This window comes from Myiozetetes cayanensis, unplaced genomic scaffold (assembly GCF_022539395.1).
Source record: "Myiozetetes cayanensis isolate MyiCay16 unplaced genomic scaffold, myiCay2020 scf2-11, whole genome shotgun sequence".
Lineage (NCBI taxonomy): Eukaryota > Metazoa > Chordata > Aves > Passeriformes > Tyrannidae > Myiozetetes > Myiozetetes cayanensis.
This window is the reverse complement of record NW_026087411.1, coordinates 47,018,375-47,044,930: the sequence shown is the minus strand read 5'-3', so window position 1 is coordinate 47,044,930 and position 26,556 is coordinate 47,018,375. Positions and strand designations below refer to the sequence as shown.

Here is a 26,556-nt window from a genome sequence, read left to right as displayed (position 1 = left end):
TATAATGATGGTAGTCTTCTGTGGACATTTTCATAAAACCTTGTACAAAAACACCTAGATCATTACCCTTAACCAGTATTTCTATTACTGGAAAACCTTGTGTGCAGTGAGGTTCACCGTTTAAGAGATTCTGGCTTTTGCTAGCTCTAATCACAATCAGAATGCTCTGCAACTAGCCTTGATTCCCAGTTTTGTTAATAGATTTGCCAGTAGGATCAAATACTGACATGGAAGGACAGATCAAAGATCTGTACTAGCCATACTTCAAACTGTTGCTTCTACTCACAGGATACTGATTCTATTGTAGAATATAGTGGCAGTTTTAAAGTCATTCTGCCTTCTAGTAAGAATGTTTTTGAAATTAGTTGTTTTATTGATCTGATGGGTATTTGTCACAAAATAGAGCATTCTTGGTTGTCTAAACGACCTCTAAGATTATCACACATAATTTTTAGCCTTGAGCTATTTTTAAATTAAAATCAACTTTATAGTGTTGCAACCACATACTATAATATCCTATGAGAGGCAATGATTCTTTGCATGTGAAGTCTAATGTAATGGGGAATGGCCATACCTGGTACGTAGACTGATCTGCCAGGGCCAGGAGTGTGGATGGGAAATACAACCAGCAACAATCCTTTGAGCACACAACTTCTGTCTGAACTTGGATTTTCCACATTCATACTGAGCAGGAGCTACAGAATAAGATAAAAAAGTCTTTATAAGGAAGTTTAATGTATATGCTATGTATTCACTACGAACTCAGAAAACTAGAAGGTGAACAAGCTACAGTTGTCACTTCAGCTTTTTGATTCTCTTCAGGCAATTCTGTACCATGTACCACCTATATTTTGTTAGAATAACTTCATCTGGAACACTTAAAAATGCCTGGTAACGTTTTTTCACATACAGTTCCAGTGGTCAGCAAATTACACACAAATAGTTCTACAATCAGATAGAAAAAAAAGCCCCAAAAAACAGAAGGGAAAGGAGAAGGAAACAGAGAGAAAGAAAAAAATAAATTCTCCCGACATCTTTAAATGTACTCTTTCAGATTCCAGCAGTGTAGAAGTTGCACTGGCAGATGTTTTAAGCTAATCTTGGTGGTAGAGCATGTGAAATTCAACTGTGTCTCTTTGGAACAAAATTTTGTCCACTGTTATCTCAGGATCATTTGGTACTTTAGATGTCTCTGAGTTCTCAAAAAGAACTTTGGCTATGGAAAACTGACTCATCAACACAGCACTTAGAATTTGTTGCCAACAAAAGGAACTAATGAATGAAATTAACAGCATGTTTTTTCAGTTCTTTAGGGGAACATCTGAAAAAGAAAAAAGTCTGAATTTAAAAAAGAAGTGGATCAGCAAATGGAATACAATCATTTTTCCCCCTGAGAGTCCCTGCCCAACACTTTCAATGCAGTACTATTTTTACAGCTACTCTGCGTGTATGATACAGAAAATCTTTCTATCTTTTAATTTGTTCCATTTTGGGGTTTTGATAGAGCACGTTTTCTTCTGCTCCCAGCTGAGAGCATAAAGCAGCAAGAAAATCACCCTTCTTTTGAGTGGAGACTGTCTCTCTTCCTAGGATAGCTTTTGTTGCTGATAGACGTGTAAGGACTAGAAACCAAAATGTTGTAAAACTTTATAATTTTACACTTTGTTGTACCATCTCCTTCAGATTACTAAATGGCTTAATGACTACTAACAAAGACAAGGGCATCTGGTTAAATATTTAGGGCCGGATGCACTTTCCAGACATCAGATATGGTACAATATCAGAGGAGGGTCGATGCAGTTTTCATCCAGAATAGAACCAGAGCCACATGAGTATGGAGTGCAAAAATTTTGCTGGGATAAGACCATGCCTTGTTCAGCCTGGCCACACACAGAGTTATGCCACGTAACTAGGTAGGAGCAGGGAAAATTCCTGTTGAATAACTCTATTTTGAAACACATGGCAAAACCCCATGAAATTCAGTGGACCCCAGGTTAATCTTGTGCTGCATTTTGGGCTTTCAGAGAAGAAGCACCATTCTTCAAATTTCAGGCACAGACTTTGAACATCACTTCCCAAAAGCCTTAATTTCCAATCTAAAGCAATTGCTATTGCACTTAGACCAGTCTTTCAGACTAATCACTGAATGTCCTCCAGTTGTCATAAAAGGTTATAGGAAAAGGATACACTAGTCTTTAAAGGAATAATTACGGCACTTGGGAATGTCACAGTACTCCCAGGCTTTTCTTGGGTCTGTTGTGTAGCACCAAGGTCCATTCACGTCTCCATCAGGATTCCTGCAGTACTGTAACAGAGAACAAAGACATCAGTTATTAACCATGCAATAAAAAAGCCTATCAATTAAAGTTTCAAAATAAAATAAAATTATTTTTTTTCTTACTTCCTTTCTTATAAGTGACTTCCAATTGCTTTTGTCAAATTATTTTTCATCTTTCTATTTGCTCTGTGAGTTTAGAAAAAGGTCATAAAAATGAAACTTCTTCAACTCTCTTCAGACAGTAAACTTCATATAGTGCAACCCTGGACCTCTGAGCTCTCAAAAAGTAGGAGATCTTGACCTCAGACGTGGTTTTCTAAAGCACTAAATTACTCCTACTTTCACTGAAGTTAGTAGAAGTAGTAGGGGTCAGTCCTGAGGTCTTCTTACATCCAGTCTGGCTGCATAACTCTGGGGTAGGTGAGTATTGTGTAAGCTGCTCTAGCACAACCTGATGATGTCTGTGGTGATGCAGGGGTCCAATGTTCACCCAGATGTGGAGTGCCTGGTTAGCTCAATCACTCTCTAGGTTTTTACTGGGCATACTGACTGATCTCTGCTCAGCACAGATACTTCACACAACTGCATGCTACCGCATATTTTTTCTAGTTCCCTTCCCTACCCTGAAATATATCCTATGTCTTAGGAAAAAGGAGAAAATATTTGCTACCAAGAGTCTCTGATAAATGAAAGAACCAAGAAGTTAAGCTGGCAGTTTTTCAGAGGGAGTTTCTCCAATCGGAGCTGGAATTCATTGCAGGGTATATGATGCCATCACATAATTGACTAAAGCAAGCTCTAAAGTCATGTACCTGGTGAAAAAATAGTTCAATCTGGCAACATCAAACAAACTCTTTGTATCACACAAAAGCTCTTTATATCACATACAGAGTTTGTCACAAATTAGGCAAATCTAGAGAACTAGTGGTGAGTACATGTGTTAAGACTTGGGACATGAAGGTTAGAAATTGAGATTGCTTTACAGGATGGGTCAGGTACATGTATAACCTTGTATGATGGGTTGTGGCAGAAGCTGGAGGGCTGGAGGTGGATGGGAGGCTACAATCCATTAGTTATATATCTCAAGGAACCTGCACTGAACACTAGATTCATCACCATCTCACCCATCGCTGTTACTACTGAAATCTATGACCAGGAGCTCTTTCTGTCAGAGGAGACAGGGGTGCTGCCCCCAGACAGTGGTCTGGATAGTGCTCAGTAGTGAGAAGAAGCAAGTGCCCATCTGAAGACCCTTGGTTGTGCTGCAGAAGCATTCAATAGAGCTTCTGGTCATCTCTGTGTCCCACTGAAGTACGGATCGCTCATGTCAGCAAGAATTATCACAATCAGGTTCTTGGATGAACTAATTAACAAAGACCACAAAATGTTTGCTGAGGAACCCTGAAGAAGACAGGTAAAACTCAATGACAAGAAATATTAAATGAACAGTTGTTTACATTTTTCTCCAGGCCTGCTCTTGGATGAGTTGTGGGAGTGAAATAGTCATGGCTATGAGGGCTCTGAGAACTCCACTCTTGACAAGTTCGGCCCCTTGCAGTTTTTGCTACTGTGCCACGATAATCTTTGCCATTCCCATTAATGCAGTCTGCAAAGAAAGAAGAAAAGGAAATGATTGTTAGCTGTGGGCTGTTTGGCCACATCCATAATTGAAGGTGGTGAAGCAGAAATAAATTTGAGGAAATACTACTAAGACTTATACATGTTACATAATATGTAGACGAGAAAAGAAGGGCAACAGAGTGTCAATGGTGCCTAACAATGGTATTTTAATTTCTTCGCATTTTAAAAGTTTTTTTCCCATTATCACAAAAGTCATAAATCAAAGAAGCTTAGATTGAGTTGACTCCTCATGACTCCAGAAGTCAGGACTACAAAAGACCATGCGTACATGAAGTGTTTTACTTGTGGACACTGATATCTGTCCAGTGACAAATTTGACAGTAGGCAAAAAGCAGTAATACATGTTCAACCAAAATTATTAGCCTTCTAAACAGAAAAATGTGTCATCGCAAAAAAAAAAAAAAAAAAAGAAAGCTGAAAGCTGCAGTACTCTAACCATGTACTACATAAGAAAGTTGCATTTGAACTGAATTTAAAAAAGCCAGCTGTCCTCTAATGTGGAATGGAACCCTGGAAATGTGAATGCATGGCACAGGAAAAGATTTTTTGGAACAGTTGCCAGCAAAATGCCATCACTGCTGCATTTTCTGTCCTTGCTAGTTGCTCTCCCACAGTAGTGTGGACACTAGTAGCCATCTGTTTCCAGTATTGCCAGATGTAGTAGGTAAAAGAGGTGATATTAGTTCCAAATCAAATACAGAAACCTTGCTATAAAATTGTAGAAGAATGCTCGGAAAATTAAGAGAGTGGATTCTGTATTTATTTAGAGTTTCCTATATTTCATTCTCATTAAATTCGTGAAGATGCTTCCATAAAAACCAGCTTGCTGTTTATGAGCATCTCTTGGGGAAGCAGGAATTATTCTTACCAGAATTTGTTTCCAGTACTGTCTGAGGTGGTTTTGGTAAAGTCTGTACTCCATGATCGTCACACTTCTTCAAGTTGCAATACTCCCATCTCACACGAGGGTCGGTGGTGTAGCACCATGGACGGCTATCAGCATCTGGGTTTCTGCAGTAGTTTTGTCTCAGATCCCTACAAATGGAAAGATATTATATTCCTATCCATGCCACTGCTCTGTGGAGAACTCAAAAGAACATTTTAGAAATCAGGCGTATTACAAAGTTAGCATATATCATTTATCATGTGCATTCTGTCACTGTTAGTTGAAATCTTTTTTCCAGCATAAAGAAATCAAGATACATATACAGAATATTTAAATATGCTGAGTACTTATTCATTGATTAATTCTTATAGTAAAACACCACTTAAAAATCCAGATAAGTAAATGCATACAGGTATAGCAAAGATATCATTATTTTAAATTTTTCAAATACAGTAAAAGCTTTTAAAAAGAAATAAATTTTTTTGCATTTGGAATATATAAATGGCAAATACTAGGAATAAGAAAACAACTTAACCCTTCCTCAAAGCTCTAACGACCTGTGGACAAGGAGACAGAGACTTAAACTCATGAATAAGCTCAGTATAAGGAAAATTTATGATAACTATTAATTGCTTTAGAAGCAATGTAGAAACACACAGTTAATTAGTCCGGATCATAATAGTGACAACTGTGGTTCCTTTCAAGATAAGGTCAACAGAAAATGTATCCACATTAAAAAAAGAAGAAAAGGAAAGGAATTATTTTTATCAAGTACACTCTCTTCCCAGTTTTAAAATCATTGTTGTGTAATGATGATGCAAATCAAAACAAGTTCATGAGTGATCACTGCCCAATGAAACCTGGAAATGGGAAATACACATACGCATTTGGGAAGTTGTCTGCCGTTTTATTGTGTCGGTGAGGTGACATTGAGCTCCAGGCTTGACATTTCTTTCCCGTGAGAGTGAAAGAAGCTGTACCACGGTAAGTCACACCATTGCCCTGATAGCACTCCTCAGTAACTTGAGCCTGCTCAGGCACATCAACAGCTGCAGTGAACAACAGAAACCAATCTCTTGCATCTTAATACTTCGTCGTTTATACGTGAGCACAGAAAGCCAACAGAACACAACAAGACAGAGTGTTTCACTGACCACCACAGCATGCTCTCTGTGGCAGAATACTTTTCAGACTGTAGATCAAAAGGAAGATTTCAAAAAATGTTTGCAAAAATTTCATGATACGCCAGATTAAGAGCACTTGTACATCAATTTTATTGTCACACATGGGGATTTATTTCTGCTAACAAGCCAAGTACTTAACATAAGGATCAAAACTTCCATATGAGCCTGTGGTAAAGACATGTCTGCCTTGTGTAAGGAGAGTTGTCTTCTGATTGCTTACTATGGAGTCTTGGTTCAATGCTCTTAAATTATCTTAGGTTTTGCTCTAGATTTAGTTTTTCAGGAACTGGCATGTAAACTGATTAACTTTTCCATGGAGAATTTTGCAAAGACCTCTGTTACTGTAATTTTTCCTGATCTGTGTCAGTAGGTGACTCAAAACCTTCTGCACTTAACCACTAGACTGAGCACACCGGCCTGGGCTCCTCATCAGACCCAGGTGTTCAGCTGATACATGGCAATGCTGCAGTGACAGCAATAACACAACTGAGCAGATTCCCCTGAGATTTTTCAAAACAAACCACGATGACCCTTCACTTCTGATTGTTTCCTGTTCTTACCAGGGGTCTCTGGCTCTGTCCCATCACAGGAGGGGATGTTGCAATATTCCCACCGGGCAGTTCTGTTGGTGGTGTAACACCATGGCATCTTCTCACCATCGGGATTTCTGCAGTAGTTTTCCTCTAGACCCCTGAAACAGGAAACCTGGCTAACAGTGGTCTCTCATGGAGATCTATCAAAGGTTATGAACAAAAGGACAGTGCTCCTTGCATTCCAGTTTACTGTTGTATTTACTGGTGGGTAATTGCTGCTGTCATTCACTGATGTCATCTACTATATCAATAATTACTAATATTTTGGGTGTGTTAAACCAGACACCTGCTAGGTTGATTGATGAATTAAGATATTGTAGTACTTTGAGGCCAAGAGCAGCACAGCAGAAACATAGTCTGAAAGAATCTAGCCTCAAGCAAATATCAGAGTTGTAACTGTCTTACTCCACATTGCTTTACCTGAGCAGAGAAAAAAGTCAATCAAGCAGTTTGTAAGCCAAAAGAGGAGACACTAGTATCCAAGAACAAAAAAGTGAATAAAAAGAAATATGTAAAAATTTAGAAAATATGAAATCCAGACGGTGATGAATGCTGGTGTAACTGAAGAGCTTTGCAATATAGGTGAAGAAAACTGAAGTAATTCTGTGCCTTGGTATTTCTCACCGACAGTGAATAATGTAGAGATTTCACTTACTTGCAGGGGTAGTTTTCTGGAGTGCGAGCATGTTTGTGGGGAGACTGAGAACTCCACCGCTGACAGGTATTTCCAGATTCAGTAACAGCTATTGTGCCTCGATAGTCTTCTCCTCTTCCTGATAGACACTGACGTCCTGGTGGAAGAACTGGTGGGGGTGTTGCTGTTACAGAAAAATGAGCTAAAATTAATCAGTGCCTTCTAAACATAGCAAAACCCTCAAAGCAACGAAACAAAAACTTTGAACTTCATAATTACATTGGGATTTAGCTTTCTTTGCAGGTTTAAATATCAATATATTTGAAAAGCCCAAAAGTCAGAGAAAAGATCTGAAGATATATTTCTCAACTTTGCATTATCCCATTTAACTTCTCCACAAGCAGTCCAGTGACCGGAAGGGCATTTGCATCTACCCCTTTACAGCAGCCAGATACATTATAGGATACAAAAGCCAGGGTTTGAAAGTGCCAGCAGCCCCATCAGAACACAGTTGGAAAGTGAGCAGATGGTAATACTGTGAAGAAAACTGGGGTGAAAGTGGCAGGACCACCAATGATAGGTATAAGTATAGATGTAAAAGAGAAGTACTGCTAAGCGGTGAGGGACAGAAAGGATGAGGTCTGATGAGAAGACCCAAGGAAAAGTATAATGGTAAGCACAGACCTTTAGGGAAAAAGAGAACTAAAAAGTGGAGAATTGATTTGGAAGAGTAAAACAGAAGCCAAAGGATTTTCAGGAAGAGTGAGGCTGTTTGATGTCAAAAGAGGAACATAAGAAGAAATACCAGAACTGCTGAACTGCCTGGTCATGGAAAAACCACATCAAGGAAGGGAGATGTGACCAGGCAAAACCATTAGAAATGCCTATGACAGAAGTGCCTAGCCTCAAAAGAGCTATCAGAGGTTCATTTCAAGGTGATTAATTCTTTTCTATGATAAAAAGTTCAGGAGTCTTATTCTTTCCTTTTTCTTTGGACCTCTTCTATTTGTTCTAGGTCCTTGCACCACCCTGATTTGAAGCTGTCTAGATGTCTTTGTATCTAGATGTCATTGTGTCTAGAAGTCTAGAAGTCAGACTCACTGCAACGAGGAATGTCACAAAATTCCCAGCGTTTAGTTGGACTGGTAGTGAAACACCAGGGCCGAGGTTCACCATCAGGATTACGGCAATAATTCATCTTCAGATCCTTCTCTGGAAAACTGAACAGGAAAAATAAGTTTCAAGATATGTCACTAATGGCTATAACAATTATCCTGTCTGGGACAGGGTGGTCTTCAGACTATACATAGACAATAAATAGACTATCACAGAATCTGACTCACTTTTCCGGGAGGTATCCATGAGAGTGAGGTTTCTGGGAGTCCCAGCGCTGGCACTCAAGCCCAGACACTGTCGTTGAAACTACTCCATGATAGTTTTCTCCACTGCAGTGCATGCACTCTACTGTAAGAACAAAGCAGAATGAGAACAAGAGAGACAGAAAGCCCTGGAGGAATTGGTCCATAAAGAGTCATACTCATCTCACATGAAGCTCAAGAGCCTGAGCAGAACACAAAGCCAAAAGACAGTCTTTTTTTTTTTTTGAAAATAAAAAGCTCATTTTCCTTGGTAAAATGCCTTCAGCTAGTTGATTACATTTATAGTTCTTCATTAAAAAAACTCCAACATAACAGACTATAGTTTTTTAAAGAGCTAAATTTAAACTACTAAGCCGTATTTTAAAATCTATGCCTTGCTACTGTCATGTTTTGTTGAGTTTTGCACTAGCAAGTGTCATTTGATTGAATTCTAAGGCTATGATATGTGAATACACTCATATACTGTTTTTCATCTAGGCAAAAAAAAGATTTCAAATAGCTGTTTTGAGGGTCTTTTGATATCTTCCTTGTTGGTGTTGAAAATGTCTTTGGAAAGTTTCAGGTTGAACTAAACTCAAGTTTGGAACAAATATTCAATTAAAACTAAAAGTGTCTGAATAACTTCACATTCTTGAACACATCTTGAAAAAGTGGAAAGAAGTTAGTACATATATTCTGACCTTCACATTCAGGGATGTTACAGTAATCGAATCTGGTATTAGGGTCTGTTGTGTAACACCAGGGTCCCTTTTCATCGTTATCAGGGTTTCTGCAGTAGTTTTCATCCAGTCCTGCATTCGGATATTTTTCAGGTGTATAACTGGAACAGAATTAAATAGGATTACACAACAAGGCAGGTGTCCCAATTCTTCAGCTGAGAACCCTAAAAATGAAATCTTTATCTGAGGACCATTTTGTGGATGTTGGTGCTTAGAAGCTTCCTAACTGTTACTGTGTGCCATTGCTGAAGAGTTAGAAGGGTCATAGTAATAGACATCAGGAAATACAGTGGCTCTAAGGCCAGTCATTTCTTTAACATTTGCATTTACTTTAACTATTTGTTTTCCAGCAATTACTGTTCAGTCAAGATAGTGAATAGTTTCCTCTGGGACATATTCCCTGGGAGATGCAAGGAGAAGATATTTGCTGAAAGTGAGAGTACCCTGTAATCTGAACGCTATAGCTTCTGAATAGAAGGTTACTAAATAAACCCGGTTAGGTGTTTTTCATTAAATACAAGAAATACTGCCCTGTTAATTGTGGACTGACTGATAAAATGATGTACTTCTATCCCATCTGCCACATGTTATACCTATGGCCAAGAGATAAGTCCTGGTGAGATTAATGGAAAATTCTTGTTTCAGCAGAACCACACGCTTACCTGTCTGGTATTTTGCTCATGTAAGGACTACAAAATTTAAATGCAACTGCCAAGGCTGACAATGCCTCTACTGATCATGTAGCACCACTTGGAGGTCTCTGAGTTACAACTCAGATTAGAGAAATAGCTTATTCTAGATAGGTACAAAAATATTTTGTAAGATTTCTAACACCAAACAAATTGCTTACAAGACTAATTAGCACATATGCATGGCTTAACAGCATTTCAGAAAAATATATAAACAGATATGAAAAGGCCTTACTTTGGTTTATGTGGAGAATTATCAGCCCACTTCTGGCATCGCACACCTTTCTGAGTTTTGGCTTCTGTTCCTCTGTAATCCACTCCTTTTCCCTCCTTACATTCTAGAAGATAAACTGAAATGATATACACTTATTTAATCAGTATCATGACATGTTCATTGGATTCTAGCATATAAAAAAATCAATTTTCATCTTAATATATTTAAATACATTTAGTCATGCTTTGACTTTCTTATGTTGTCAAAAATAGTTCACATTATAAAAACCTACTAGTTTTCTGATGCCTGAATTGTACTAATTGGGACTGAAAAACTTCTGTGAAAGCAAAAAACTTCCATGCCAAAATTCCAGAGAAGTAACACAACCTGGTTATTTTGGGAACATGCTAGAGTAGATTTAAATAATAAAACATGCTTTTAACATTTAAATAGGCACTATAACAAAATAGAAACATTCTCTTTTTCTTACCTCCTATTATGTTGTTATGGTTATGCACAGTAATTAAAGTCAAACCTTTAACCAGAGTCACCTGAATTCAGCTGAAGACAACAAAACAGATTCACAGATTCACACATACTACTTCACCAGTTCAAATAAGCAATTTTTTTAAAAGTTCATATAAATTCAGGTGACATTTTTTCGTTAAAGTTCATCGCCATGTGATGAAAGAGATTTAATTGATTCTGAAAAAATGACTCTCTCCTGGACAGTATAAAATGGATAGTTGGTTGAAAGTGCATATTATATATACTTTTTCAGGCTTATATTTTGGAACTTAATAGTGCCTTCATGAAAAAAAAAAGAAAAAAAAGGACTGAAAGAATTAGCAATGAAATCCTGTCTGTATAAGACAAGGGGAATTTTAGTGCTGAGTAAGTCTGGAGTTTGTGTTAGTAGCCTTAAAAAATTAAATGGTTTTAAATCAATGATCATTAAATTAAATGAGAAACAAGAGCCTAACACTGTAATTTTTTTCCCCAGGAGCTGGGAGCAACCATAACCCCGTTGCAGCCTCTAAGATTTTCCTGGGAGGACTGAACAATCACCTGTCCAGCACAGAGCTGGTGAGTGCAAGGGGAGAAACAGTTGAAAAGTACATGTCTTTCACTCAGGAAGGAATTCAGATCTTGGCATATTCCCTCAGAGCTTCTGTATCTGCAGGTCAGGGTCAGTCACTGTCAGGCAACATGTCCTCTGGGTTGGAGCACTAAGCAGGAAAGTCATTTAACATTTCCCTAATGAAGCAATCTGTCTTTTAGGTTGCAATCTGGTTTGTCTCAAAGTCTTTAGACAGTGTCCAAAAAAAATTCTTCTGGAGACCCAGTTTTGCAACAATTTTCTCAGCATCAAAGTCGTAGCAAAGCTGACATACAAGCCAAAAGTGAAAAGAATGAATATTTGAATCCGAAATGAGGTCCAGCTTTTCCAAGGGTCAGTAAGTAGTTTATATTTGGATTTAGAGATGTACCTTTGGTCATGCTTTTGTTTCAGTGTATACACAGGAGTTTACTCTTGAAACTTTAGCTGGAAGTCTTTTGGATCCCTCAAACAATTTTGCAATAAAATAACATTAAACCCCTCAATTACTGAACATTGAATTGGTCAAGTGCTGACTCTTTCTGTTTGTGTAAACTTTTGACCATTTATATAACCTTTAGGGCTTTTTCTGCCTGATGACAAACGACTAACTTTGATCCCCAAGCTCAACCTATGTCCCTTGGGTTAACTATTTACAAACAGATATGTAGATAACAATTCCCAAATGCATCTTTTATTCTTATTAGCTTTTCTATAAGTCAGATAAGTTAACTTTCTCTTTTATAGAAGATGCCATAGAAAAAAATAACTTTTAAAACTGTCAGTTTTATACTTATTGTCATCCTTTTCTTTGAACACAGGATAAATAGGAACTAGGTCTCCTTCAGGAACTGTTTCAACTGAAAAAAATACTCTTGATTTCAGCAATAATATCACAAAAGCATCTGGGTATATGAAAGGAATTTCCTTGTAGTATCAGGACAGCAGCAGTCTCAGCAGACAGTGGTGTGCTCTGCCTAGGTAAAAGCTACATTTTCCATTCCATGCTGTAACAACAGATTAAATGGATGTTATCATTAGAATGGACACAGCATTATTTGAGACTCTCCGCAAATAAAAGAACGAGCAACAGAGAAACCATCTGACACGTACACAATAGGCTGTGTCGTTGATGTTCATGATACCAAGGTCTGTATTTTGGTTTCTGTAGGTAGAGGTGCAATTTTTGGGCATTTTGGTCACATCAAACAACAGTTTTTCACACTTTCACTGGTGAGGTTCTGTTTTTCGAGGTGTATGTGAAAAAATGTAGTAACAAAACCTCCCTGAATATTGTAGGACCAGTTCTAACTTCAGTAAATGCAAGGGATGTTTCAAAAATAAACCAAAATCACAGTCTAGATCCTCACAGTAAGCAAAACCAATATGATTATTTAAGTTACATATTCAGCCTTTAACTTTGTTACTTGACAATTGATCTGTTCCATTTTCCCTCTGCAACAGGAATTGCAGAAGATTTCTTAGCATTACTTGATTTACTGAAATTCCCATCTGCTTCTGGATATAATAAAAAATCTTATGTTCTAATCATTAAATTACCTATTCAATTACACATATAAAAAAAGAAAAAGATGCAGCTGGCTGTAGGCTTCAGAAAATATCAGGTTGAAAAAGACTCTGAGTCATCTTTGGTCCAAACCCCCATAAAAAGCATGACCAGCTTCTGAGCTGGATGAGATTGCTCAGAGCTTTGTCCAGTAAATATTTGAAAGGCTGAAGGCTCCACAGCCTCTCTGAACAATGTGGTCCAGTGCTTACCCTCCCTTTCTGTGAAAAATTATTTCTCTTATATCCTCAATGTCTGAACAAGATCTCATTTGTATGTTAAGCTGCAATCCAGTTAAAGCTATTGAACTACTATCTGAAAACTTCTTTCATGTGCTATACACATAACATTATCTTATCATACAAGTCTTTGCAGGTCAGCAGAGAAGTAAAGATGCAGTTTACCTTCTAGTTATTGTGATTCTTGACTTTTGGTTAGAAATTGGTCTATCAAAACAACTGCATAATTTGCAGCAGCTGAAAACCTGGTTTGTTTTAGCTTTTCGTGCACCTTTCTTTGTTAAAGTACAATATTTGATAGATAATATTGTTTCCAATTTCTGAATATTCTCAAATGCATTAATATTTTTTTTAAATTATGAATCAGCAAATGATCAAAGACAATGTTCATAGAATCATCTAACATAGAACAACAGTGATTCTTTTCAAACTTCACCACATTATCTTACATCTGAATGATCACTAAGGAGGTATTTTCTCCCCTGTGTATTACTAATGTCAAAGAACAACACAATGGAACTTCTGTCACATTAAAAATAAATCACATTCCTTATTCCCTGTATGTAGCAAAAGTTCCATGTTTGATCATGTAATTAAAAGTAGTCTTAAACCCCCATGTTTTTTCTGCATCTGGTGTAAGGTGATAGATTTTTTTAAAAGAGGGGAGAAAAAATTGGATAGCTGCCATTTCTTAGAGACAGACTTCCTATTTTCAGAAAGAATTAGAGACCAAATACATTTCTGTCAAATAATCCTCGTCTATGACAAAGATGATCAGCAATAAAATATGTCTAAAAGTGGAATACAAAAATTCACCTTGTCATTTAATTATGCCATAAAGATAAGATTAGAATAAAAATGCCACCAAATTCATTAACTGAAGAGTACAAACAACATATAACAATATGCAAATATTATAAAAATAGATCAATTTTATCTGAAGCACAGTTAACATTCTAGTACTTCTGAAAATGTGGGCAATGAAAACAAAGTTGATTTGAGTCCCACCCAAATAAACAGTGAATTTTCTGTAGTGATACAAGACAAATTATTTGATAGCTTCCATCAGTTTTTCTGTGGGCAAAAGTCTATCTCAGAAACTATTGCTAACACAAATAGGTTCTCCTAGTACCCTCATCAGAGATATGGAAGATGCAGACATGGGTTATTGGCTGGTTCAAAAGAAGGGGAGAGAAGGTACTCCCAAGCACCTCCATTACTCCCAGCACCTTCTGCATTCCCCAAGCAATAGTGCTCTTTTCTGCTTGTGAACCCTAGGACTTAGGGAGTGGGGAAGATGGTGGAGCACTAATCAGGGGAAACAAAAAAACCTGTGTCACTGTTACAGCAGCAATGAGACAAATCCCAGGTCTGAGGTACGGGCTGACCTACGCACTTCTTATGACCCAGTGAAGGCTTAACCCCCATTTACAGAGGTGTTACGTGAGTCCCCATGAAAGCATATATTAGGGAAATAGTATAAAAATGCATAGACATACTTCTTTTTTCGTAAAGAACTGCATTGGTTCTTCTGAATAGCATTGCTGTTTTGGTGTTCTCAGACAATGTTAAACACTGCTGGTCTTTACTGGTAAATAAGAAGGCCCTGTTGAAATCAAGAGGAGAGAGCAATATAAGAAACAGTAGCTGAACATATGCTTATTTTTTACCAAACACTTTTTTGAGTATTCAGTTATCATTTTAGCAAGCACTACAGTTCAGTGATATTTGAGATTGAGTGCGGTTTTCAAATCGCGCAGGTCACATTTTCAGTGGTGATTTTGATTCCTAAGTGTTCATACCAAACTTAGGTTGAAAGAGAACTACTAGGACAAATTATAACAAGGAATAAAGAGAGTTTATAATGTACTAGAGGTTCCAGAGAACAGGTTGAAGGGAATATATGCGTAAGGCACATTGACCTTATTTAAAAAAAATTAGTGGTCATTCAAGGAGTGAGACATTCTACAGTATGCAGGAGTTACCAAGGAGCAGGTAAAACACAACAATCCGGGACCTTAAATTATCTTGTGATAACTGTTCTGAATCACTGTACATGAAGCAATGGAAACACTATGTGAGATGCAGCCATTTGTTTTTTCAGCAAGTGCCTTGGCTCTGAGTCTACAAAACTGGAGCAGATGGTGTAACCTTTACAGTATCATCTAAGGAAACCTCCTGACAAGCTAAGTAATTCCTATAGCTGGCTTTTCTGAACCCAAAAACGTGCAATAGCAGCAGGGCATTCAGTGGGTTGATCAATACCAGGAAGGCAAATACTGACAAAGCACATTCTGTAGCCCCGCAAGCAGCTGGCATGGCCCCTGTGTGCCTGTACTTGTAAATTCACACAGCCTCTTGCCACAGGAGAGGGATCACATTGATGAAAACCATGTTCATGAGTTGTCAGGGGAGGGCTGGTTGTCCTGCATCAAAACTACACCAGGGGCTGTTACCCCCAATATAACCCAGCTATCAGTAATGTTAAATCTGTAAGTAGGGATGTAGTCAATGAGCACAGCCCAATCCACTACTAGGGTGGGATAACAAGTCTGAAGTATTGATCGTAATTGATTGGCCTGAAGCACTGTTGTGAGAATACTGCAGTGCTGGTCTCATCTGAACACTCTGCCTAACATTTACCTTTATTACCCCATATTCTTTTCCACCAAATAGCGCATGTACTTTCTTGGTTGTAATACATCTCACATAATTAATTACTAGGGAGGCAATAACATGATGTTACTACAGTGTCAGGTGACGGTAGGCTCAGACCCAAGGCAGGAGGTAAGGAATGATACTGTGTCTGAACATGCTTCAAAAGGGAAAAATAATCCCCTGAAAACTCTAAACATATAATGTAAATATACAGGCTTGCCCTATCTGCCTTCCTCCTTACCCTCCTGAGCCATGTGCTACTGAAGCTTTGCCCTCTCTTTGTGGTTTTCAGAGAGGTAAACTGAATCAAAGGGAATGGGTGGTACTTCACACAACCAGCAAACCCCTCATCCTTCAGTGTTACACGTCTTTAAGTCTCATTTTCCCTTTTGATCTAAAACACAAACTTACAAAGCACATTTAAAAGATCAGCAGGTATACCTGCCTTGAATAAAAGCCCTAAGAAGAACCAAGGGCTCAAAACAGCCCTGCAGACGGTCAGTCTGCTAAGTTCAAAAGGTGTGTTGCAGAAGCAGTAAATCAAGAACTCATGAAGATTGGAAGAGAAAAGCCCCCTGCCCCTTATCTGAGGACTGCCTCCCACTGCATTAATGAGTATCTCTCCTCACTGCTCCAGTCTCCAGTAAAATTCAGACTAATGGATGTATCTGCAAGACAGGTAATGCAATGAACAAAAGCAGTGCTATTATTTCTGTCCTAAATGCCCAAGAATTTAGGATAATAATTATGACTCTTCATTGCACAAGGAGTGCAAGAAACTTGATAAAACCATGTTAACTTGGTTTTCAGTGTGCCAAGCTGTATACCAAGACTCATAAAGTTTTTCAATAAAAATTCAACATAATTTTATTAATATCTCTGTTTCTGCAGTCTTCATCCATATGTCCCAAACATTCTATTTGTATACATCCTTTGTTTTTCTAGCAAACCTCAAACACCTGCACTCCTAAGAAATCCCTTCAAAATTCAGACTGATGGTAAATAGGGCAGATTGCTTCATCATCTGCAATGAAAGATATATATGGGAACCAATGGAAATTACCTGCAAGCAAACTTATTTTCATTTTCACATTGCTCTGCACATTCTTCCTCGCTATTTGCCTTATAAATTTGCTTCATTGAGTTGAGCAGCCAAGCTCCCTCAGTTCTTACATAGTGGTCTAGGATGCTTCCTTGCCCTAAAAGGAAAAAGAGCAAGAAAATGTGAATGTTGACATGATTTATTTCAAACTCTCATGTTAAATTCTTTGTCACCTAGTTGTGTAACATTGTCATTTAATTGCTGGAATAATTGGGTTAATGGTGAAAAAATATAGATAAATCTTGCCTTCCTGGTATGGTAAAGGCCAATGTAAGGAGGATAGAAAAGTGGCTTGAACAGTGCTTTTTATCATTCTGAAAGTCATAGCAAGTACTCCAAACCTATGGTATAAAGTGATGGGAACACAGAAGGTGACTCAAGGAGCAAAAAAAAAGTGAGGTGTGGCAAAAAGAAAATATTGACCACACATACTTTGGAGGAAGTGGAGAAATGGGACTTAAGGAAGATGTGAAACAATGTGTGTCCATTGCTGGTATCTACCTACACTGAATGACTTCAGTTATATCAGTCATTTCTTTTCAAAGACTCTTATTCTTGCAAGGCTCTTACTCCTCGGTCACTGGAGTTATCAGATGTTCAGTTTATCATTTTTGTAATAACCCTGTATTGAATTTACTTAATAGTCAAGGTAGCAGCTGTTGTCCTCCATTGCAGTGAATTAACACAAGACATTAAACTGGTAAATAAATTCATCTAACAGTCTCTGAGCTACAGCTGTGTGTGAAATACATAGGATACTAAAAAGTACAGCTATGTTTAATGCTAAACTCAGAAAATGTTCAGGTACAGTCCCTCTTATAAAGGATTTCTCCATTTAGTATTTTCTTTCCCTGTTACAACCATGTGATCTCTGAACACTTAGCTAAGTTCACAGCACTATGACTTTCATGATTTCCAGCTGCAGGCTCACGGAGTTGCATGAGTCCTGTGATTTTCACAGTTTGTTCATCAGACGAACAAATGACTTTTCTGACAAATGTTTGGCTCTGGGAGTTACCCGTTCTGCATGGTTTCAACCCCAAACAGACAGCTGGCCCTTGGTCTTTGCAGCACATCTCAGTCCGGAGCTGTGTTTTTGTGCCTGGCTTTACACAATTGCTGAATAAAAGGCATACAGGGGATGAACCAGACCACGACTGCCCTCTCATGCATAACAGCCATGCTGCAGAGGGGAACTTCTTTCTTCTTCTGTATTTTCCCCCCCCAGTCTGTCTCAGCCATAGCCCAACACCAGCAGGAGGGACAAAAGGCCTCCTTGTCCCATTCATACCCATGGCCTGTGACCAGGGTCTCCATTGGGTTGTTCAGTGAAATGTCTTTCCAGCTGGGGAAGGCAACATCTCCTCCTTTTTCTGAATAAAATTCTTGTAGGGTGAAGCAGGCTCATGAGCCTCCTGATCAAATTCCTTCACCTGAGAGATATCTCAGCCCTCAACTGAGTATTTTCTTAAAGATCGTTTTGCACCTACAAGCCAGAGCTGATAAAATAGGGATACAAGCCAAATTATGCTTCCTCTCATACCACTGCAAAACCAGAGAACTTACTGAGGTTTTTTTTTTTTTTGACAGTTAGTCTAACACTATGGATGGAAGAAAAGGATAGCTGCTGAAAAACAAAAGAATAAGGAAAAAGGGTACACTGAAATTTCATGTGACAGGCAAAGGAATCATTGATTCCACTAGTTATTTCAAAACAAAAACATTAGGAACAAATGAGTTTTGAGAGAAAACATTAAACTAGGTTAAAACAATATCATAGGGATGCTGCAATGCTCTCCACAAGGAAGAAAAAAACAAATAAAGAATTACTATTATGGTACAGCTTCCATGCAACCTTAATTATGTTCTGGTTTTACATTTTGCAATAATATTTCCATTATTATTACAGTATTTGATTTTAGAAATATTGACAGGGCCATAATTGAATTGACTAATAAAATATTTTCCCTCTTTTCTGCTATATTTATGTGGCAGGGCATAGTATTTTAAGGGGAAAAAAAAACGGAAAATATGCAATCTGTATAAAAATGCAATAAATTTTCTTGCTATTATTTTTCCTATGCCTATGGAATTTTACAGTCTCCAAAAGATGTATTATTATCTTATTCAGAAATGTAAATATTTACTGCCACTTGATAAAATATTTGCAAATCCTTTATCAAAAACATAGTATTACACATAAAAGCCTAAAGTCTATATTCCACACCAAAATAAAATTTTTGTTTATTTGAGAAGGGTACTTGATTTGACTGAGGCTCTTTTGCTGCAAAAACAATGCTTAGAAATTCAAATTTAAATGAAGATCATAATTCCTAAAATTAAATAACAGCCAGAGGTTTTTATTTTGGGGTATGCCCCTAATATTTTTAGATAAAATCTACCCAAACCTTTTCCCAACTGTTACCTTTTTTAACCATTTTATAACTACATATGTAAAATGCTTGTTTATTTTATTGGGTCTTTTTATATGCGTTGGCACACTCATAACTATATTTTTTTAATTGCAATCACAACAGTGTGGATATATGGACATCTGAAATAAGATGTCTGTTTTGAGTCTTATAGTTCTTTGGAGTTTAAGGTTTTCAGGACAGAGAATATTTATATTTGAAATTTCTGCAAGAGTTGCAATCTATGAAACCCAAATATTTATATATATATATATATACACACACACACAGAGTCCTATTCAGTTCTTGTGTGTTCTAAATTTTTTTCTACTATCTTCAACAAAATACCTTTTCACACCAAAAATACTTCAAAAACTAATGCTGACCAGATTTTGGTCTCCCTATCACATGAAATGAAAAATTTCCTCTTAAGATTCTGACTATCAAAAAGACTGAAACTGCAGTGTGTAGAGGAATTTTTCCTTTTCTTTGGGATTCTGTTTTGCACAAGCATCAGCAAATTTTAAAACAATCAAAACAAGGATCACAGTACCTAGCAATAAAAGAAAAAAAACCCAAACCTAAGATAAAAGGATGATGAAACCAGTTACAGCTATGTTTTCGTACAACCCTTTGACAGGCTGCTTCCCAAGGGTGCCCCCATCTCTGGCCACAGGGTAGTTTTGCAAGGAGCCACTAGTTCCCAATGGAGACACCAAGGCTGCTGCTCTCCTGCTGTCTCTAACAGATACAACCCTAGAACAACCACAACTCTCATTTTATTGAGCAGCAGCTTTTGCTGGCCAGCAAGCCCTGAATCTCTCATCGTCCAGAGAAGCTGTGACACAGGGATTTGGGGACCTACCTTCCCCACATGGAACTCACAAGCGCTTAGGTCCCAGTCTCACCTAAGCAAGGAGAAGGCGAAGGACTCTTACCTGAGCTGAGCAAGAACAGAAAGAGAAAGGCAGCTTTGCTAATTCCCATTTTGGCCCCGCTGGCGGGTGCTGGAAGTTGTGTGTGTCAGTGCACAAAGTTTTATTGACTTGCACTGGAGTGAGGCAGCATCAAACAAACAAGGCAGGAGGATTAAGTTAATCATTCTCCCATGCTGTTCCCCCCTTGCCATGGTGTGGCCATTCAAACAACCTTGAATTGGATGGATTACCAAATCAGATTCAATCATTTCTACTGGATGCTATCAAATGCAAAGGCACTTTCTTGTTTTGCAGGATATTTTTTGTTCTCAAATGGTTAGGTCTTTCTCTGTTAGAGAAAAGACAGAAATAATGTTGATGGAAAGCATGGGAAATCATGTGTCCAGGGAAAATTTGAATTTCTCTTGACATTAGAGTCCCAATAGTAAGTTCAGCCATGCATACCTGTATTGATTTATAAGGAGAAACTTCTATTTAATCTCAGGGTAAGCATGATTAAAAGATCTAGATAATATTAACTCTGTAAAATAATTTAATTCTACTTGTTTATTAAATAATTCCTTCCCTAATATGTCTTCCTGACCTAGACTTTTTTATTTCTGTTTGGAGTAGAACTTCATTTTCATTTTAGTTAATCTTTAGGTTGGTTCTAGATCTTTTAGTTGACTCTAAATCTTAAACTTTAGCCTTAAGAGCCATGGATAGCATTTTAGTGTCCTTTCTTACCAGGCAGTTAACCTCACACTGCAGGCACAAATTCATCCAGTGAGGGTGTCAGACTTTGCTCATCTGTGTGTTATCCTGATTTCAACATCAGTTCGCTCTGTGTTTCCTAAGTGGCCTTTACCTTGGAAGAGTTGCACTGAAGCACCCTTTCTTGGCTTCTCTTGTAGGTTAGCTCACAGATGTTGCTTCAAAACAACTTGTTGAATCTAATGTGCTAATGACTCACCAGGGGCAGGAGCAGGATGAATATTTGAGCAAGGAAAGCAGACTTGAATGGGCACTGCTGGCTCATGCAATTCAGTCTTCTGCAACTGAAGGCCAAAAGTTCACAGAATCATGAGTTCCTTCTAAAAACTGATGAGCCTATCCACTTCCTTGTCATCCTGCTTGCTTTAAGTAGAAATTACATTGTATTGATGGCTTGGGATAAAATTATGAGTGCAGAAGTAAATATGTGAGAGAGGAATTCTAGTATGAGAATGAGATTAGCTTTTATTTTACAAATTATGTGAAAAATCTAGAGCTCATCCTGCTTGTGGTTCTGTGCTATTTTTCTCCTGTAGGGTACTCTAATACCATGTTATTTGGTTGTCTTCTGTGCTTGAATCTGTATCAATGCAACTTGTAAACAATGGCAAAACATGGTATATCTGTAGAGGCTTGGGATACCACTTATGTTAGCTCCAGGGAAACAAAGCAGATGGGCCCAAGAGAGGAGCTGATGGGAGCTGGACTCAGCTCAGGGAAATAGGAGAAGTGTGACAGAGAGAATGGGTCGGATATAGCGCAATTATATGTGGGATTAGGTTTATCAGGTTTTAGGAACAATTACTCATAGGGAAAGGATAAAATGAAGAAGCAGAATACAAAATAGGCTTCAGTAGTAAGCGGGCTTTTGAGAGCTATTCAAGCCTGTTTTAGCCCCACATGTTTTTAACAATCTTAACACTGGATTCAATTCTTGCTCCAGGTACTCGTTTCCCTTTCTCCTGCTCTGTACCTTTGCCACTGTCATCTCTACAGCCACAGACAGCATCTGCTCTCCAATCCCTTTGCCTCCTTCTCATCAACATATTATCAGATAGTGATTTTCCCCTTATTCCAATGCAAAATTTATTTTCTGCTCAACCCTGCCCTCCTCAGCATCTCTGGCATCTTCCCCATGCTTCTGTAACCTCAATTTCCACTGAGGTATTTGTTGGGTTACTGTGTTATAGTGCACATGTGGTGGCTAAAGTCTAAGAGAAAAGCTGCATAAGTAGGTGAGTGCAGCTGTTTCTCCTACATGGGAGAGGTTTGAAAAGCTTTGAGTCTTAACTAAGTTTGTAAAACTCATTGACAAATACTATGAATTAGAGATTTTAATCAGATTAATCTTTTTTTACTGGTTTTCAAAACCTAAGAAGCTAACTGTGGTAGCTGAAGGTTTGTTAACAGACATCTAGGACAGTTTGGGAAAATCTGCACACATTACATGAGCAAACTCTTTTGCAAGCTTTCCTCATGTTAAAGGGCTACATGTACTCCTTCAGAGCCTATACTCCTTCCTTATGGTCTACAGCAGTTGCCACTTTTAGGCTTGGTTCTGGTACTTCTCTCAACCTCATTTCCTCAAATCTGATTAAAATGCACCTACATTGGTATGAGTGCTCCCGATTTATCTCTGAAGAAAGGAAAGAAAACTTGTATTGCCATTTCTTTCAAACATGACAATGCAGATTTGGAGAAATATTATTAATCTCTGTCTTAATGGATCTGATCCTGGAAAATTGGACTTCAGAATATTGTCAGCGATTGTTCCTGATAAAAAAAAAAAATTATTCTGTAAGTTTTCCGTAAGAAAAGGTCAAAACAGGAGAAGTGTCTTTCATCTGACAGACTGGCAGCTCTCACTGTTTCTTGTGACAAGGATGTGACCTCTCAAGGTATCCTCTCAAGGTATCATGTTTGAAAGGATCTCTTGTAAATTGTTGATTTATCTGGCTCATTTTGTGTCTTTCCTTTTTTCTTCTTTTCCCTCACAGATCCACACGGTGTCTAAATCTTTCCCCAGTTCTGGTCTTGTGGTGTTCTCATTTATTTGATCACTCATTTATTTATTGATCCCACCCGGAGGTGGAAGTTTATCAGATCTTATTTCAGAGTCAGGGTACATTAGTTAGCATAGTGGTTAAAATATAAACAGAGTAGGAGGTTTTTTAAATAGAAGTTGACCCTTGAAATTGGATTTACTGTAAGCTCAGAAAAATCCTCCCTGAAAGAAATTGCAAACAACGTCAGTATAAGGCACACCTCTTTGAATAAATTCACATAAACAGAATTAGTCTAAATTTCAGAATCAGAAAATGTCAGAAAACAGTCACTTGGATATCACTTTCTAAGAGGAGAGGACCAAAGGCAAGATTCTGTTGCCTTTGAAAAATCTTCAAAGGAAGGGAAAATCTCAAAAGGTAGCTCTACGGAAGGGCACATATGCAAGACTGGGGTGAACATGAACTAAATTGGCCTGTGCAATTGCTCCAAAGAGTAATGCCTTGGCATAGATTCATGGGCAGCTGGGAAATAAGGAATGTATTTTTACTTTATTTTCAAACACAACCAGAACAAGTAACAAAAGTGAGACTTACATAGCCCTGGTACACAGAGCCAGAGGGAACTTTGGGTAGTAACCCTGGAGAGATAATGTGGATGGGTTCTACCACCAGGAGTTGCTGAAGGTAAGGTAGGAAGGAGTTCAGAAAGGGAAAAGGTAGCCAAGTTAAAAATACGTCTTGTCCTTGCTTTGCACGTGAAAGAACACAGTGGGCAGAAGACCTCATAGATAAGCTCATCTCTGCAATTTCTGGCCATAGATGTTAAGGTATCCAAGGAAAGGAAAGTGACAGTGATAGTGACAGTAAGAAGATACAGAGGCAATATTTTTCCAGCAGTGAAAGCTTTAGTCTTTGAAATGCTCGTTTGTTCTGACTGCTGTTAAATATAAGAAAACAGCAAAATAAATACATATGTAAGAAGCAGATACACATGTAAGAAGCAGAGAAGTTAGGAAGTGAGGACTAGAAAGCTGTAGAAAAATCTAAAGAATTAGCTACTTGGGCTTTTGCATTACTGAAAAAATATCTGGAAATATGGGGACTGTGTAATTGCCTTTAACATAGGTGTGAAGATCATTAATGTCATAGATAATCTGACAGCAGCCTTTACTGGAGGTGATTATGAGAAAACGCAGTTCATTCCCCACCTCAAATGCATGCAGCTGAAGAGTGAATTCAGATGTAACCACTTACAAGTAGTGCCCAGTTCAGCAACCAGCACCTAGCACATAGTGTGCTACACCTCTTTGTACATGAGGGGTAACTTCATCATGCCATTGCTATAGGCAAGACAGTAAAATCATTCTTCATTTCCTAGATAGAGAGCTTTGGAGAAACCACAGCTGAGCTTAAGGATGGCAGACAGCAGAGTGATTCTGTGGGACGTACTGGGGCTTGCATCTCTGTAGCTGGGATCTGTTGGGGCTGGGATCTACGGGGTGGGCAGCTTTGAGTCCTGCTTGAGTGCCCCAGCATGTAACGCTCAGTACTAGCACTGCTTTGGGAAATAGCTCTGCAAAACTACTGCAGTGATCTGCTGTAGCTTACTCCACTTTTCTGTCAGTGGGAGCATATGCCCTGTAGGAAAACTTGTTCTTTCTTGATTTCATTATTCTCCTCTTGTACTGCCTTCACCACCCTACCTGTGAGTGCTAGCCACAGCCTACATGTGGGGCTACACGACACAGAGAAGCAGCACATCACAGGGCCTGAAATGTCACCTGTATGTCCGCTTCTCTTTTTAGTTCTGTTTTCTTCTTGGAACAGACTATAACAAAGTTTGCACTCAGGCTCCTCAAAGACTGGTGCGCAGCAGGTCATCGCTACACTTCTTGTGTTTAGCAGGCAAGCAGTTCCTGTCTCTGCTGTTCCAAATCACAGGACTCAGCTGTGACTGCTGTTCATGCAGAGAGAGGGACGTTGAACTCTTATCAGTCCTTTCTCTCACTCCTAGTGGTACAATTTAACTCTTTGACCTCTCTGTTTAAAACGTTTGGAGTTACTGGGGAGTCCTTGGATTAGGCAGATATTTGGCAGCAGAATGTGGGAGAGAAAATGAAGAAAAGAAGCATAACTACTACTCCACTTCTGGTTAGAAAAGCAGAGGAGACAATGTGTGGAGAGATTTTGCATTTTACTCAGTAGTCATCCAAGTGCCTCCAAAGACCCCAGCAAATGTGTGGTATTTCTAAGGTGCTGGTTTGGTCTTTTTCTACACACTTAGACCGTTATATACGAAGACCTGTGCAGCAGTGGTGTGTTTACTGATGGTTCCACCTAGTGATGAGATCAGCTCTCTAGAAATGTCACTAAGATGAATGTTTATGGCTACTTACTTCTCTGACAGTTTCAGAAAAGAGGAACAAGGGACCTCCATTTTCCACACAGAATGTATATTAAAATTTCCAAGTGCAGTTTCTGCTTGTCACTTACATGTCCGTTTATTTCCATACTTGTTCTTGGCACATTAACTTGCATAAAGGAAGGAAATGAAATGCTAAAAGGGTAAAGCAGCAAATGTTATTGTTAATACTCCATTTAAGGCTGTCCAACTGATCATTTCAAGCCATTTGAGTCAGTGAGATTTTCAACAATATTTCAGCAAGGTGAGAATATTACCTTCAGATTTAGTTTATTACTTTGGCAAATTGCATGTGTATTATGTGTATGTATGTGTGTTTGAGTATGTGAGTTCCTGTACGTGAGTGTAACCTACTGTAACACCTTTGTTTACAAGCTGTTTATAGAAGTGTTTATGACAGTTTCAGTTTAATGGATGCTGTATAAAACACCTTTATCCTTTAATCATTTTTATGTCCCTATGCAAAAAGGCCTTGCCATTAGATTCCACAACTTGCATTTGCTAAAGACAACACTAGAAAAGCTGCTTAAGTCTTTTTTCCCTGACTCGCATTCAAACTCCATAGTTAAGATCAGGAAATTTTGCATTAGAAATCATGGGAAATCTGCTGATCAGCTTTGTCATTTGTTCCTATTATATTTTAACACAAAGCAAATTTCTGAAAGATATACTATTTACACGTACCACATGTCCCAAAGACTGTAGCATATCATGTTCTATTTCTGCCATGGGAAGTGAGAAAAATAAGGTTCATCACAGACAGTGGGATGGAGGGTGGATGAAAGTGGGGTAAAAACCTGAAGAAATGATCCTATAAGCTAGATTTATCTTCATAACTTTTTCCAAACTTGTTTTTCAAACTCTGCAACACCTTTCCTAGCAGCAAACTACACATTAGTCTTGTAACACCCTGTGTAAGATACCTTCTTGGAAAGAATGCATTTCTAACCCTCAGCAATGTCTGGAGCGTTTCAGTTATCTACAGGCTTAAAATACAGGAAAATAAAACAAAACAAAAAAATCCAATGCTACATTTGCAAGTGTGACAGAGTAAGAACATGCAGTGCACTGAAGCAGACCCAAGAAGCATTGATGAAATGAAGAGGACGGTATTTGGGTTCCAAGGATGCAGAGTTCCAATTGA

General features: G+C 38.2%; 1 protein-coding gene across 3 annotated transcripts in view; it reads right to left on the bottom strand.

The window, feature by feature from the left end:
• PLG (plasminogen) overlaps positions 1-26,556 on the bottom strand; it is a 57,223-nt gene that overhangs the window by 5,275 nt on the left and 25,392 nt on the right. Inside the window, exons 1-14 of one of the 3 annotated variants that reach the window (XM_050316878.1) lie at positions 20,232-20,355; positions 16,844-16,979; positions 14,622-14,728; positions 10,239-10,353; positions 9,276-9,415; positions 8,560-8,680; positions 8,318-8,436; positions 7,238-7,400; positions 6,550-6,680; positions 5,689-5,854; positions 4,788-4,954; positions 3,736-3,884; positions 2,212-2,305; positions 575-695 (exon numbers count right to left, since the gene is read on the bottom strand). In XM_050316878.1, coding sequence (XP_050172835.1) covers positions 575-695; positions 2,212-2,305; positions 3,736-3,884; positions 4,788-4,954; positions 5,689-5,854; positions 6,550-6,680; positions 7,238-7,400; positions 8,318-8,436; positions 8,560-8,680; positions 9,276-9,415; positions 10,239-10,353; positions 14,622-14,728; positions 16,844-16,979; positions 20,232-20,280 — 1,778 coding nt within the window. In that variant the 5' untranslated portion in view covers positions 20,281-20,355. Of the gene's footprint in view, positions 1-574; positions 696-2,211; positions 2,306-3,735; positions 3,885-4,787; positions 4,955-5,688; positions 5,855-6,549; positions 6,681-7,237; positions 7,401-8,317; positions 8,437-8,559; positions 8,681-9,275; positions 9,416-10,238; positions 10,354-14,621; positions 14,729-16,843; positions 16,980-20,231; positions 20,356-26,556 lie in introns of those variants that run through there. The other 2 variants (XM_050316880.1, XM_050316879.1) reach the window with 2 other exon arrangements.